General features: G+C 42.2%; 1 protein-coding gene across 1 annotated transcript in view; it reads left to right on the top strand.

Moving 5' to 3' along the window:
- GALNT5 (polypeptide N-acetylgalactosaminyltransferase 5) overlaps nucleotides 1-17,392 on the top strand; it is a 207,211-nt gene that overhangs the window by 132,068 nt on the left and 57,751 nt on the right. Inside the window, exon 5 of the mRNA XM_085645516.1 lies at nucleotides 4,626-4,745. Within this exon, the coding sequence (XP_085501642.1) occupies nucleotides 4,626-4,745 (120 nt within the window). The remainder of the gene's footprint in view (nucleotides 1-4,625; nucleotides 4,746-17,392) is intronic.

Here is a 17,392-nt window from a genome sequence, read left to right as displayed (position 1 = left end):
CCTACAGGACCCAATTTTTCTATTTCATGCTGTGAATTAGCAAAAGCGAAATGCATCATCAAATATAATAAACACATTATTTATAACCATAAATGGTGCTATATTTATAACAGTGCATGTGCTGTGAGCTTTAAGCAAGACCTCTAGATAATTCTTACTAGTACTACTTAATATTTTTTTTAATTTCCTTATACATTAACTTTGAGAGATTTCCATCCAACTATGAAAAATGATTGAACTCGAAATAAATATTAAAATATTTTTATGTTAAATATTCATGTAAATTAATTTTTCATATTGATTTTCAATGCAGAAAAAATAATAAAGCTACAGCACCGATAAATTTATTTTCAAATAAATCTTTAATGGAAATGTATTATATTAAATTAAATTAGAATTATTTGCATGAAGTTTAAACTAAAAAACAAATTCCACTTTAAGGAAAAAATTTAACATTTTATTATGCCTTAATCAATATATTAAAGTGAAATACGGACTGAATGTAAATTAATTGATTTGTATTTTAATAAAAATTATTGTTACATTAATTTTTGAATTTAAAAAAGGGAATTCCAATAATTTATTCTTAAAAGTATTAAATATAATAATATGTACTATTTTTATATATTTTTAATGAATGAATGAATTAATTAAGGGCCCGATTACAAAGCAGTTAGGAAGGCCTCCTAACAGCATTTGCTCCTTCCGAATCGGATTGGGAACGTGTCTTCCCGACGAGGGCCAGATTACGATGCAGTTAGAAACATAGGCTCCCATAGAAGTCAATGGGAGTCCAACCAAATTGTATCTGGAAGCATCCGGATGCATCATACTCGGTCAGTCGGAAACCATTTCCAAACAGATTAGATCAGGAAGATTTCCTAACCGCATCGTAATCGGGCCCTAAATTGTATTCATTTCTATTTTTAACTAATTTAAATAATTGTATGTAATATAAGATTATTTTCTATGGGTTTTATTTACATTTTCTTCCACCATTATCTTATATGGGAGGGTGTTGCAGAATCAGTGGTTGGCCATGTGTGTTGCTAAACTTACTACTGTTTTTTGAGTAAAAAACTCAGATTTTGCAATGAGCAAAAAGTAGTAAACAATTAAAATTGTAAATCACTCAATGTGAATCAGGGGCTCTATGTCCAGCCATACCTACCCTGCAAAATCTACCATACCTACGTACTAAATCTAACTTACCATACCGACCTAACATACTTACCTGCCCTACCTAACCCACCTAAATCTTGGAAAGCCTGGTGAACAAACAGCTTATGGCATTCCTTGATGACTTTAAATTTCTTGACGCCTCCCAATCGGGATTAAGAGCCGGCCGCAGGACGTAGACTGTTGTGGTGGCAGTTATTGACACCATCCACCTTACTTTAGATGCAGGGGCTCATGCCATGCTCCTGCTGCTGGATCTGGCAGCAGCTTATGGCACCATCTCACGTGAAATACTACTGTGCAGTCTGCATGAGATCACTGTCGGTGTTAGCACCTTACTATGGCTTGCTGACTTTTTAAACAGCCTCACTGAGATGATCATGCTGGGCTCATTTAAGTCCTGATCCCTCTTCGTCACCAAAGGGGTACCTCAGGGCTCATCACTGTCGACCCCCTGGAGGAGAGAGTTAAAGCTTGTGGCTTTGATGTAATATCATACGCGGAAGACACACAGTTGATTATCTCATTTGGTCAGGACTATGATGATGCAAAGCTCCGATTCATGGGACTGTATGAGAAGTATCGTGGCCTGGATGACGGCAAACTGTCTTCAAATTAATAGTGATAAGACAGAAATATTACTGTTCCACAAAGCCCAGGACCTTTGGTCCCCGGACTGATTGCCCCCCAAACTCGGGGAGCTCCCTCGCCCAGGCTTTCCATGAAAAATCTGGGCTTTAAACCAGACCAGCCACTATCCATGAAGGACCACATCTCCGCTATCTGCAAGGCCTGCTTTGCTACCTTGAGGCTCTTGAGAAAAGTCTTCCCCTGGTTCTAAGCCTCCACAAAAAAACCCTGATTCAGGCCCTGGTCATAAATTGGCTGGACCATGGCAACGCCCTGCTTATAGCTGCCAATGACACCTTAATGCCAAAACTCCAGATAGTGCAAAAGACGGCTGTTTGCGTGGTTTGCAATGTTCTGGCAGGCTCTCTCTCAGCACTCATCCTGAGAACTTTACAATGACCTCTGGTCAGAAAGCGCACTGTCTTCAAGATCTGTTGCCTGTTGCCTTGCTCATAAGGCTCTGATGGGTGGCACGCCCGTCTACCTGCAGGACAAACCGAGATACTATTGTCCTGTTAGAACACTTAGATCTAGCGATAAGGCGCTTCTGACCATTCCCTGCACTCCCGCTTCCTGGCTCCGCAGCAGGGCTTTCAACTTTGTCGCCCAACAGCCTGGAATCAACTCCCATACCACCTTCATTGCTGTTCCGACTTGCTCAAGTTTAAATTACTCTTAAAGACCTGGCTGTTTTAGGGTGTTGTGATGTTTCTCTGTTGGCCAAGATTTACCTTTGGTATGGGTTGTTGTGCTATATCAAGTGAAAATAACATGACATAACACAACATAGCCTACCTACCATACCTACCAAAGCTATCTACAATGCCTCTTTAATATACCATGCTAACTGTATGTAACATTCTGTGCCTAATACCTACCTACAACACCAAATCTGACCTATCATACCTAATCTACCTACAATTCCTAACCTACAGTAGCTAATCTATCATACCTCCCAAATGTACCTATCATACCTTCTTATCAGCATACCTAAATAATCTTATATACCAACCAACACTACCACACTTTATCAGTTTACCTTCCATACCTAACCTACAATACCTAAATACCATAGAATTATGCATATATAGAGCCTCTAGTAAAGGTATAAGGTACTGCAGCCTGCTACAGTAAGCACTTGTGCCCAACTTGAGGGATCTCTAATAAAATCCTATGGCACTGCAACCTGCACCGGAAAAGTGCTGATTGCAGCTTTTGATGGCATGAAACTGTGAATCCCATTGGTTCTTTAAGAAATGCAAGATATTTTGGCTGTGACAGTGCTAACACCGGCGGAATTCACTTAATTTTTATGGAATTTTTAAGCATTTCACAGTATGCTTGTTACCCAAAATTCCCAAAATTGCCATTTCCAGTAAAAATGTACCATGAATGGACCCATTCTCAAATTTACTGGGAACGCTTTGGAACAACAGAGTGTGAGTGACTGTTGTTCGAAGTGCTTTTCTCTAAGGGGCATATCAGCAACAACCGGCGATAATTATAGCTAAGGGCACTTAGCGCTAGTATAATTATCACCGGCTATCTCCGAATTTTATCGCTGAGATAGCGTGCTATTAGCAATGCTGATCTCAAAAGCAATAAAATTCCAGGCGCAAGCTGCCAATTGTGCGATTATTGCTGGAAATACAGCGATAATCGCACAACGTTTGGCGATAGCTTGCTGATATGGCAGGGCAGACTCAGCCATGATATCCACCTCCCATTGGATATCATGGCTAAGTCAAACTAAAAGCAGGCGTAAGGAAAGTAGCGATAACCAAGGTTAGTGCTACTTTTCTTATCGCTATGCTTGTTAGCGTTCACATTGATAATTGGAGAAATGTCGGTTGGCGACAGTTATTTTGAGCTGGAACGCCCAAGGTGGGCGTTACGGGAAAGGGCTCTAAGGCAAGGATTCACGCGATAGCGTGACCTTGCTGATATAGCGATAAAATTATCGGCGCTTTTCGGCTGAAAACGGCCGCAAAAGCGGCGATAATTTTTTATCGCCGCCTTGTTGATATGCCCCTAAATGCGTCCTCATGCCAAAGATTGACCCAAGCGTGCATTTCCAGCTAAATTATAGAGCAAAATAATGGCTTTGCATTTCAAATAATCATGCGTAATTTAATTTAATTTTGCCGAAAGCTGCCTAAAACCAGACCAAAAAAGATGTTCCAGGAAATATCAGAGTGATACTAAATGGAGATATACATCACATAAGTTGAAACAGTGCATGTGCATTCGTATTGAATGTTCTATAAAAACTTATCTACATGCGCTTTTTAAATTGTCAACTATAAGTTAAGAGATACAACAGCGAAAAAATAACTGTCAGAAGCCTGGTGCTACACTCAGCATTCCATAGTGCATGTTATATATGTTGGTGAATGTTATGTTTTAATAAGAGAGAATAATAGATGAGGTTAATTGGACAATGTATTTTGTGAGGCAGCTGCGACATGGTCGCAATAATGTGCACATCCTTATTGCTTTAAGAGTTGCGTGTACTTCTAGACCAGCCCATACAGTATGTACATTTTGCTATCTATATGCTGTGCTGAAATTCCCACCCTCCTGCTTTGATGGTTTTTTGGTATGTTGCTTTATTACGAGCAACAGCACCGTGTACGACAGAGTAAAGTCTAAAAGTGCAACTTTGAATCTGAGAAAAACCACACGAACATTTCCAGGGCCAATATCGTTTTCGAAAGTAGTGTGGCACGCCCGGTGTTGTAGTGATCTGTACTTAAAATCATAACATGGCTCCACATAAGTCATTTTTCTATTTACCTTTGTGTTTTTCTATTCAGCTATATGATTGTGGACAATTATCAAAGAGGAATTTTCACTTGGCCATTGAATTTTGGGTGGAAACCGATTCCCCCAGAAGAGATAAAGAAACATAATATAAAAGAAGCTGATCCAATAAGGTAAGGGTCTCATAAGCTAAATTTGAATTCTTGCTATTCTCCACCGCATACTCTCTTCGACAATGCTCTAACTTTTACCCGAGTGACGTGAGTGAATGTCTTTTGTGTTGATTTATTGTTCTGAGGTCATTGCAAGGCTTGGTATAAAGCGATGGTTCCAACTTTTGACTTCTTTGGTCCCCTATAGAAACACTACTGGAAGCCAGGGACCCCGACCAGGGCACTTTCTTCAATTCGAACCTCAAAACAATACAAAAAAGAGAAACAAATATACATTAGAAACTAATAAATTCTAAAATATAAACCTATAAGAAATACTAAAAGGCAACAATTTTATTTTAAAGGGACGCTTGATGCTTTTCAAAATGTGGTTTTGCTTTTAAAAGACTAAGCGATATGCTGGACTCTAACACACCACTCTGTCTTTTTTGCTTTTAACTCATGCTCTCCTTTTATCGACACATACAGGTGATTCACTTGAGGCCACCACTTGTCAAAACTAGATTATTTCTGCTGTACATGTAGTGCTCCTAGAAGTCAATCTAAGGATGCCAACTTAATTTTTAGCCTACAGTTTGAAATTCCTTCAGCTTTACATAGTATTTTAAAATGTTACATTTTATATGTTGCCTTTTTAGGTATATAAGTACAAATGTGAATGCTTTCTCAAATAACAAAGGATGCTGTTTAAAATATATTTCTTATTTACAGGATGGGTCTAGGCAGAGTGCTTATGAGTTGCTTTTTGAAAACCCTTATGGTTGCATAATATTCATTGCACACAGACGTACCCTTGAATATGGGGATTGCCAGTGTTTTAAAAGCATCTACGAGAACATCACTGATTAGCAGAGGAAAAGCACTCACATCCTGATGTGCTAAAGCTGTTTAAAGGCTCCAATATACAGCTACGTAATAGCAGCCACCTTGAATATCAGTTATTCAAGCAAGGACAAGCTGTCCTGCTCTTTCACAACACAGAGGTCTAGTTTGCCAATGCAAGACCTGCATTTTATTTCAGTTGGATGCCTACATCTTTTTGTGCTGGTATATTTTCAGTTTAGGATTTTACACCTTGGCTTGGTGCATTGTGAATTGCATCTTTAACTACCAAATGTTTAGTTGTGTGGCTCTGACCCCTTAAAATCTCATATCTTTGCTCATTGCACATCTTTACAGGGAGAATGACATTACTAAAGACCACTGGGAAACACATTGTTAGTTATGATTAGATATGTTTCTCATAATCCATTTAGATCATATTTCTGATGTGATATATCCAAGGTATGGCAGTAAATACAAATGCTTCATTCTTTATCGGTCTATTCCAACTTCAGCTTCAGAGCAGTTTTTTGTTATGCACCATCTGATATTCAGACTGGTCAAATGCCATAACCCATCTCTTTATCAATTTGTTTTCAAAACCTATAGAAGAAATTACATTAGAGCTGCTTCCAGATGATGTTGCACTACCTTCCTCCAAATTGTACACTAAGTTGAGCCTAGTCTAACGAGTATCATAGATTTATTAAGAAACATAGCAAAGTACACTGGGAGGTAATAGCAGAGAAGGGTTAAGTGCTACAGTGTGGCAAAAATGATTGATAGAGGGGAGAATATAACATGACTGTAACTATGATGGGATTATTTAGTGCGACAAATGAGGGTAGACTCGCAAGTAAGAGAATATGAGGAGGAATCTTTTTCGAACACCATTCTTCATACATTTGTAAACCCTGTATTGGAAGACAGGACATTGTACACAATTGTTGCGTAATGGAGACCTTCACAGCTCAGTGGACGTTTTATCCCCCACCGTCCAGCACACCAGTTTTTTTTGTAATGCAGTTCTCATGAGGAATGGTTCTAGCCGGCATCCTGAAAGGACTTAAGTGCACTGAAGGACCACTATCTATCCTACTGATCAATGTTTATTACAACCCCCACAGCGAACGAGCCAACAACAAGCTCATCGGGTTGATCAAGCAGATGAAAACTTGAGAATACAACACGTATCCCTGGAAATCATCATCCTCGGGGACCTCAAGATGCACCATCTATGGTACGGGATGCTAACGGTAGTACAATTGGGTGCACCGGGAGATTTAACAGCCTCCTTCAGACGTATAACTTAGAATGAGCGAACTTCCTATCTACACTATCCAAGACGGGTATAGTCCATCCACCTACCTATAACAACCTGACAACTATTGACTATATCCTATTGACCCAGCGATTAGGGAAGCTCATGCTAAGCTAAGAAGTGCTCCCTCAGAGAGAAAGTGACCATGCAGCCCTTTTGCTGCTCAGCGGGAAGCCAACATATGCTCAGCCAACCCGGGCACTCAAAAGGTGATGAACAGCACAGACTCATGAAGCAAATCAATTGGGTGCCGACCACCATTAACAAACTTGACTCATGGAAATCCAAATGGATTGGCTGGACGACGAGGACCACTGCCCCGGACATCATAGGGGAATGGGAACATCTCGCACCAGAATTGGCCATGTTACTTTGTGGAAGCTTCCCTCGAACCGAGGTTGATGGGGTGGACTGATCACTTGTTAGTAGAAGCTTTCTGCCCGGTCCTTGATAAGCCTTTTATCCCCACAGACAGGCCGATTCTTAAAAGGCCTTGGCATAAGCTTACGTTGGAAGAGTTCTACGGTATATTAGAGCGAAAACCTCTGAGTACCTTTACTAATGTGGATCAAGGATATCAACAGTTCTGCGCTTGGATTACAGATGCCTTGGACTCTCTTATACCTCTGCGGTGGTCGAAAGGCCGGACAAAAACACCGAGCCCCTGGTATAATGAGTCTCTCGCAGAATTGAAGAAATCCTGCCGAAAAAACAGAGAGGGAATGGAGACGTTCCTATGACCCTGTGCTGAAAACTCGGTATTTCACTGAGTTGAAGCTCTATCATAGAGCTATCTGCAGAGCAAGAGCTGCATTCTACGCTCATGAATTTGCTACCAGCCCCAATCCTTCTAAATTGATTTTCAAGGTACTGAAGCACCTTATGAAAAATAGATCCTCATCAGAGGTGATTTGCACAGATTCGCACTGTGATAAATTGGCCTCCTTTTTTGTGGAGAAAGTGGAAAAAATCTATCATGGGTTCGACACACTCCACCAGGATCGACTGGCTTCTACCCCTGTCACGACAGATCTTGAGCCTTTGGCCATTCTACCTGAACTGTCTATTGAGGCCTTTGACAGGTTCAGCCTTAAGGTCAAGTCAGGCTCTCCTACGGACCCGTTAAAGCCAGCCTTTATTAACACACTTTCCCCGCTGTGCCGTGACCCCATATTGAATCTCAACAATATGTCATTGTCTTGTGGAACGGTACCCGCGGCTTGGAAACAGGCAGTGGTCACTCCGATATTAAAAAAAACTAACTCTGACCCCCGATTGCCAGAAAACTATCGACCTATCTCCCTGTTGCCTTGGATCGCCAAAGTAACTGAAGCCCATGTTAACTCTGTTCTGTCCGAGCATCTGGTTCGTAACCAGATTCTGGATTCCAGTCAGAACGGCTTCCGGTCAGGACACAGTACCGAGACGGCATTACTTTACATCACGGAACATCTTCGCCAGGTACTTGACTCAGGTCATACTGCAGCGCTTATACTATTAGATCTAAGCGCTGCCTTCGATACTGTGTCCCACCATATACTTATCCAACGCTTACAGGAGGCGGGAGTGACGGATGTCGCTCTCCAGTGGTTTCGGTCTTTTCTGGCAGACCGCTCCTTTAAAGTGGCTATACCACCTGGTCAATCAGCCACCTATCCTTTGGAGCTCGGGGTACCACAGGGATCTTCGTTGAGCCCGACAATGTTCAACCTCTATGTGAAACCGTTGGCTGGGGTCGTCAAACAGTGGGGTCTCACGATGGCCTCATATGCGGACGACACACAGCTAGCGGTGACACTTAGTGAAGACCCTGAGGTGGAGGCCCCCAGATTCCGTGCGGGTCTCTTGGCAGTAGCCGGTTGGCTTCGCACCAACTGCCTTCAGTTGAATGCCACCAAAACGGAGGTGTTGGTTTTAGGGAAGCACGCGGAGTTATGGGGTAATCAGTGGTGGCCATCGGAGCTTGGTGTCACTCCTATTCCAGCCGCTGGAGTGAGAAATTTAGGAGTATGGGTTGATTCTGCTCTGACCTTCAGAGATCACACCAAGAAGGTGGCTGCCACGTGCTACGGAATTTTGCGTGGTACTAGGCCGGTCTTAAAGTACTTTGATCCCCCTACCAGACAACTTGTAGTCCAGGCCTCAATACTTTCTCGGCTGGACTACGGCAGCTCTTTGCTGTTAGGGGTGAATCAAGCGGAGGCCTCTAGGCTCCAAAGAGTACAAAACGCCGCGGCACGAGCCATTGTGGGCCTTCCCAGACATTGTTCAGTGTCTGATACCATCACGGCCTTGCACTGGCTCCCGGTCAGACAGCGAATTAAGTTCAAGGCGCTGTGCCTGGCCTTTAAAATTCTGAAATCTTTTTCGCCGCCGGCACTTGTTCCTCTTCTCACGCCCTATATGCCTTCGAGATCCTTGAGATCGGAGGGGCTTCATCTGGCCATCTGTCCACGCTTCAAGTTGAGCAGAATGGGTGGCCGCTCCTTTAGGGTGCTAGCGGCAGGCCTATGGAATTCGCTCCCTGTGCACATTCGAGCTCTTGAAGATCTGCTCACCTTCAGGCAGGCGATTAAAACCTTCTTGTTCCCGGTATCTAGTTAATTTCTTTTCTTTTACTGTGTGTTATGTTATAGCATCTGTCAAAGCGCCAGGACGCCCCTTTGCTGGGGCAGCTGTGCGCTATAAAAATACCAAATAACATAACAAATAACATAACCAAAACAAGCACATGAACTCATATTCCAGGCTTAGCTCCAGAGATCAAACAAAGTACGCAGCCATTAAAAAGAAAACAAAGGGCACATAAAAAAAGAACTGAATCCTCTAAGAAGCAGCTACAACTAGCAACAAAGGCTCATAAGCATATTGTTTGTAACCTAAAAAAAAGAAGCCACCAAGGAGAAATGGGTAGCGATTCTCGACCTGCTGGCACCAAACAAGGCCTAACAATTCTGGGGATATTCAAACAATCTAATCCATGGATCCTCTAACACAGGGAATTATATACCCGCAGAGATATGGGAAACGCATGTGAGGTCTGTCTACACCAGCGACCAAAAACCTACACACGTAAAGGGTTAACACATGCAGAGCCAACCATAAACTACCAGAACTGATTGCTCCAGGCCCTCAGGGGAACTCTCAACTCCAAGTGTGGCCGCTGTCCGTTCTGTTTTAAAAAGGATCCTGAAAAATGGAGCACCAGGCCCCAATGGCATGCCCGGCTCCCTCTTCAGGGAGGACATCAACTTCTAGCCTACAAATCTTGCTATGTTGTATGCCGAATGTAGGTTCTTTGAGGAGGTCCCAGACTCTTTGAGGGGCTCACTGCTGCAACCTATTTTCAAAAAAGGTGCAGACACCGACCCCAGGAACTATTGAATGATCGCTCTAATGGATATCGAGAAGAAGGCATACGCAAGCACCCTTTTGCAGAAGCTATCCGACTGGGTTGACTCAGAAGGCCTACTGCCATTTTACCAGACCGGGTTCAGACCAGGGGACTCTACTGTTGACAATATCACAGTCTTGTCATATCCAGCCCAACAAGCAGATGTCGCTGTTCCCTCCCAGTCTTCACATGCGTCATTGATTACTCAGCAGCCATAGATAGGATTGATAGAAACATCCTCTGGCGGAAAATGGTGGGTTGGAACATCTGCCCAAGCCTACTGCGAGCTATTACATAATTGTAGTTGCGAACCTGGGTAAGGATAAAACTTTCCACATTGTCAGCTACAAAAAAAATTGTCACTGATCGGGGGCTATAGCAGGGCTGTGTTTTGGCTCTGCTAGTATTCAACCTCGCCACCACCGTTCTGGGCCTGGCACTGCAGGGGGCCTACCTCACCTCCCCAAACCTGGGAATAAAAATCGATTTAATGCAGTACGCCGATAACCTAGTTCTTCTGGACCACACAAGAACAGGCCTCCACAAAGCTGTCAACGCCCTATCTGAATACAACACCAAAAACATGCCGACAGCTATTGAGAGCAAATCTAAAACTGTGATCTTCGGAAGCTACCCAAAGATAAATCTCATTAAATGGCGCTTGGTTACATTAAGCCTGGACTGTGTGCAAGGCTACAACTACCTAGGCACCTGGCTAAGCGAGACTGGCCACCCTTCGTCCCATCTACAAAAACTGTGGCTGAAAGGAAAGATGTTCACGTACTCCCTTTGCAGGCTGCATGCCACTGTAGACAGCCCAACAACTACGGCTATCTGAAGGGTATTGCAGGCCAAACTGCTACCATCTCTTAACTATGCGCAACAGGCATTTCCGGGAATGCTTGCAGTGGCCCTGGAGAAAATGTAATGCACTGCATATAAAAAAGTATATCGCTTGCCCGCATTCACTAGAAACACCTTGGTTCGCCTTGAGTTTGACCTCATCCAACATAAATTAGAAGAGCTCGCCACCTTAGCAAAATACTACCACTTTGCAACTATGGCCCCAGCTAACTCCATGAAGGCTGTCATAAAAACCATTTTACCAAAACCAAACAATCTCTGGTCAGTTAAGCTTTCAGCAGCAAAGGAGCTATTGCAGCTAGTATTCAACCTCTACACTGCAGATCTGGGCCTGGCATCGCAGAGGGCCTCCCTCCCCACCCCAAAAATTGGGGATACAAAATCCATATAATGCAGTAAGCCGATAACCTAGTTCTTCTGGACCACACACGAACAGGCCTCCACAAAGCTCTCAACGCCCCAGCCGAATGCAACACCAAAAACATGCTGACAGCTAATGAGAGCAAATCTAAAACTGTGATCTTCGGAAGCTACCCAAAGAAAAAGCTCATTAAATGGTGCTTGGGTACATTGAGCCTGGACTGTGTGCAAAGCTACAACTACCTAGGCACCTGGCAAAGGGAGACTGGCCGCCCTTCGTCCCATCTACAAAATCTGTTGCTGAAAGGGAAGATGGTCACGTACTCCCTTTGCGAGCTCCATGCCACTCTAGACAGCCCAACAACTACGGCTATCCGAAGGGTATTGCTGGCCAAACTGCTACCATCACTTAACTGCGCAACAGGCATTTCCGGGAATGCTCGCAGTGGACCTGGAGAAAATTCAATGCGCTGCATATAAAAAAGTATATCACTTGCCCGTATCCACTAGAAACACCTTGGTCTGCATTGAGTTCGACCTCATCCAACAAAAATTAGAAGTGCTGGCCATCCTAGCAAAATACTACCTCCTGGCAACTATGGCCCCAGCTAACTCCATGAAGGCTGTCATAAAAACCATTTTCACAAAACCAAATAATCCCTGGTCAGTTAAGCTTTCAGCAGCAAAGGAGCTATTGCAGTTAGCCACTGAGAAATGGGACCTGACTATAATCGACTATGCCACAATCAAATTCACTATAAAAAAACAACTGCATTTCTGCTCCCATAATCTGGACATGGAATCCCTTGTTGCCGGGAATTTCCAAGAAACTCTGTGACTTCCACAAGTCCTACAACCAACCAACCGCCATCTCACGCAGGCCGTGGGGAGTAAGGCATTATATCAGATCTTAGCCGCAAGACTACATCTGCTTCCCATAAAAGAACTATATCCAACCTGGAAAGCGCTTACAGATATCACAGAGTGTCATCTATGCAACTATAGAAGAGAGTCCCTGGCACATATACTCCTATGTTGCCCGGCTCTGTAGCAAGCCCGCAAAATCTACCTCAGACCCACAATCCTCCTACTGGGCACTCGCACAGCAAAGGATGCCATCTTCCAGCTCTACACCTTGGTTACTGAAGAATATGGCCAATTTCGGCAAATTCATTTACCAAGCATGTTCACTCTTGAAAAAAAAAAGGCAAACGGAGAGAGTGACTAATAGTTTGACGTGCTATACTATAACAGAACCCCACACTGTATGGACCACTTTTCCTTAGGGACTCAACAAATGAAATATATTGATATTATATCCTTATTTGTTAACCACACAGTCAGCATTGGCTTCACTCACACCCTCCCACTGCTACGATTTTAAAGTTCGATTCCATTTTCATTCATGATATATGTTTCTAAGTTTATATTGTAATGATTTTAAGTAATCACACAATAAACTTATTAATTCATTAATTCCATGACGAAGGACAGTCCCCATACTGTCAGTGCAACATTTTCTGTATGTTTTCTTCCTTATTTTGGCTTGTAAGAGACAGAAATGAAAGCTTCTCGTTTGCTACACGTATAGTGTGTGGATAAGAGAGGCCAGTGCTTTTTCAAAGTTTATCTCCTTAGTTCATATATATTCTAAGGCACATAAAAAATCTGCAGGTGTGACTTTGTGATGCGTTCTATGAATTAAAAACAGCCGTCTTTAGCTGCATTAAGATATTTAATGCAGTAAGAACTAGGTGGGCTAAGCTGAGATTAGATTGTTTATTATTCAAGGCTCTTATTGAGTTGATGATGCACTAGTTTGCTTCAGTGCATCGTGAATGCACAGCGAGTTTGAAGAGAGGCAGTGACTTCACCGGAGGTGGGTTCTTGCCTGTACAATGTTCTCTTTACTGATTTATCATGCATTTCTATCAGTGCTCTAATTACCAAATTATAACCTGTGGTTGAACAGGCTATCAACTGTGATCGTATATATTTGCGAATGATGAGATACTGACCTCAAAATCTCTTCTCAGCTCTTCAGCATTTCCTCTCGGAATCTGCCCGACATCCTAATTGGGACCTTAGAGTGATAAGAAATACTGTCAAAATCTGTGCATTTGGTGAATCCCAAATTGGGTTCATGCTCTAGATTCAGGTCCAGTTTGGATGGCTAATCCATCAACACCTTTCTTGCAGAATTGAGGTTTCAGGGAGCGGCAACAGCCCTTTATGGTTATACATTCTGGAACATTTGCAAATCTCCTTCCCCATCAGTTGATGAAAGTTCCTATTTAAACTGATGCTCTTCCATCCACAACTAACATATGTCCTAGAATTGAGCATAATGGCAATAACGCAAGAATATCATTTGATAACCTTGAGTGATGTATAGCCCTAGTTTCTTTATTTGCTGGTACAATGTCACACATCTTCCCCCCTTTACAATAATAAACAATAAACATCACTACATACACAGGATGATATACAAAGCAAAGAAATAAATCACACATAGTCTTTCATGTATTCTGGAAGTCTCCGCAACCTCTGACTCCTTCCTCTAACGCCTATAACTGTCCTGGGAGACCTATCTGAGGGGGAAACAGACGAACCCGCCAAAGAACATGACGAGTCGTTAGAAACCCCCTGCTCATTGAAGGAAGACAAATTGTGATTAACAGTCACAACACGATTTTTGTTCCATATCCGGCCATCATCAGTTTTAACAGCATTTTTGAACAATTTGACTATAGACTTGCACCTAGTAAACTTAGAACCAGGTTGGCATCCAACCGGAGCTTTTATTTTCACCAAGTCACCCACTTTTACCTCTTTAGATTGTACAGATTTCCTCCTATCAAAATAAACTTTCCTCTCTACCTGTTTATCTAGTTCTCTCTCTCTCCAGGAACCAATTTGGTTATTAACCAAACCTTTGTTAAGCCTCATCCAACCTGGACACAACTTAGAATTAGGCGCCCTACCTCTGAAAAGTTCAAAAGGTGATCTCCCAGTAGTCATGTGAGGAGACATGCGGTAAGCTGTTATTCTTTCTTGCAAAACCTCCTTCCAGTTTAGATTGTTTACCCTCGCAAGCTGTATACTCTCCTTTAGAGTTTTGTTTACTCGTTCCACAGCCCCATTAGTTTCTGGATGATAAATTGCACTTCTTTTTTGAACAATCCCACACTCACCCAAGAAACTTATAAACCAAAAAATCTCTTTGAAAAATTCCATGACTAAATTGGTCGAGGCACCTGAGGAAAATTTAACTTCTGGCCATTTGGAGTGATAATCCACTAAGACAAATGCATACTGGGAATCACGCGGTAAACACAAGAAAGGACCAGAAATGTCAAATGCCACTTTCTTCCAAGGCTCAGTTGGCCATTCAGTATTCTTTAAAGGAGGAGTGTTAAGTTTTAACATATTCTCACTTGCCATGCACACATCACATTCTCTTACAATGCGATCTACCATGCGATCCAAACCAGGCCACCAGAAATAATTTCTAACCAAACGCTTCATCGCTGATATTCCTGGATGTGACTTGTGTGCCAAGTCTATAATGACCTTTTGAATTCCACAAGGAGGCACACACTTACCATCTTTAAACATCAAATCACCTTCTAATACCAGAGAATCTGCAACTCTATGCATTGGCATAAACTCTTCTGGTAACATTTTCCTTTCTGGCCAACCCTTCAAAATATACTCTTTGACAGTTTGCCATATGATATCCTCCTTCTCACAACATCTCCAGCTATTTTCAGAAATATCCTCAAAGGTTCCATTCACAACATCCTGAATTGTGGTAATCACCTCAGAATCTTCACAGTTAAAAAAGATTTTTGAAAATTATGCCAGGGTGTGTGGAACGAATTTGAGTGGTGAAAGGAAGCAGGCACTTTTGTTACATTGTTTAGGGGGCGAAGGACAAGAGGTGTTGGAAAATCTACCTCCTTTGTCGCAAAATGATCAGAGGGGGTTGAATGAATATGAAATATGTGCAAGACAACTAGATTTACATTACTTGCCAAAGATTAGTACTATTATGGAAAGGTACCATTTTGGTTTGCGGGAGCAAAGAAAAGAGGAGAGTGTGGAAGAATATATTATGGCTTTGCGGAAGTTGGCTTCAAGTTGTAAATTTGGGGCGTTGGTAGAGGAAAGGATTAGAGATCAGTTTGTGCTGAGGTGTTGCAGTGATAAAGTGAGGGAAGAACTCTGGCTAAAGGACGAGCCACCGTTGGATGAGGTTATTAGTATTGCAAAAAGGGTAGAGCATATGTTAAAGTGTGTTGGAGAACTAAGTAAAGAACATAAAGAAGACAAGATCAGTGTAAAAGCACAAGAAGTGGAGTGTCGAGCCATACAAAAAGATGAGAGGGAAAAAAATTATGAGGGTGTCTGCGAGAAAGGTGTTGTAATAGAAAAAAACGCAGGAAAGACACAAGGGAATAGGAGGTTTGCAACAACTTTTCAGGGAAATTGCTACAGATGTGGAAGGTTTGGACACATGGCTAATGCAAGTGAGTGTCCTGCTAATAGGGTTACTTGCAATGTATGTGGAAAAAGAGGACATTTTGGGAAAAATTGTAGGATGAGGAATAGGAGAGATTCAAGATCAGAAATAAAGGAAGTCAGTTTTCAAGTTAGTGAGAGTGAGGTGGAACATCCCTCTGAGTGGGTTTTGGTGGGGGATGTTAGAGTCAAAATGAAATTTGATTCATGCTCTCACATCACGTTTCTCTCAAAGGATCTTTTTATGAAGAATTTTCAAGGAAGGAAGAAACTGTCCAAACCTAATATTAAACCTACGGGTTATGGTGGGTTGCCAATTAAGTTATTAGGTTATTTTGATGACTGCATTGAGTACAATGGTAGGTTCACTGATGCTAGGATTTATGTTGCTGAGAGGGGTGATAATTTGTTGAGCTGGAGTCATCAAGCTCGTTTGGGTGTCATTCTCAATCCTAATGCACATCCATCTGTTCAGGTACAATCTATTGAGGGTGACGAAAACAAGTTTGTGAGAGCGTTTGGTGAATTGTTCAGTGACACCTTGGGGTGTTTAAAGGGGTACAATCACCATATTAAGTTGAAACAGGGTGCAGTACCAGTTGTGGCAAAAGTTAGACGCATTCCCATTTGTATCTAAGATGCTGTACAAAAAGAGATAGATAAATTGTTGTCCACTGGTGTTATACAGCCTGTAGAGGCAACGGAGTGGTTAGCTCCCATTGTTGTGGCACGTAAACCAAATAATGAAATCCGTTTATGTGTGGATCTTCGTGCCTTAAATAAAGAAGTAGTGGTTGACAAGTTCCCACTTCCCAATATTGAGGAATTAGTATCATCGTTGGATGGTGCTGGTTATTTTACCACTCTGGATATGGCATCAGCATACCATCAGGTTCCGTTGAGTAAAGAGTGTCAAGAATTAACAGCTTTCATTACGCCAATGGGGGCCTTCAAGTTTTTGCGTATGCCGTTTGGGCTTGTTTCTGCGGCCTCTGTATTCCAGAGGATTATGGAAGATCTTTTTAAAGGAATTTCAGGCGTAAAGTGCTACCAGGATGATGTATTAATATGTGGGAGAGACGTGAGAGAACATGATGAGAGGGTACATGCTGTGCTTAAAAGGATGCTTGATGCTGGGTTATCTCTTAGGCGAAGCAAATGTAAATTTGGAGTCACTGAACTGGACTATTTGGGTCATCATATTTCACGGCAGGGGGTAAGTCCAAAAAAGGATTTGGTGGACACTATTGAAATGTTAAAAGAACCGTGTACAAAAGATGAGGTTTCTTCATTCTTAGGTATGGCAGAATTTTATAACAAATTTATACGAAATTTTGCAGATAAGACAGTAAATCTAAGGAA

The sequence above is a fragment of the Triturus cristatus genome, chromosome 3_1 (assembly GCF_964204655.1).
Source record: "Triturus cristatus chromosome 3_1, aTriCri1.1, whole genome shotgun sequence".
Lineage (NCBI taxonomy): Eukaryota > Metazoa > Chordata > Amphibia > Caudata > Salamandridae > Triturus > Triturus cristatus.
This window is presented reverse-complemented; position numbering and strand designations above follow the sequence as displayed.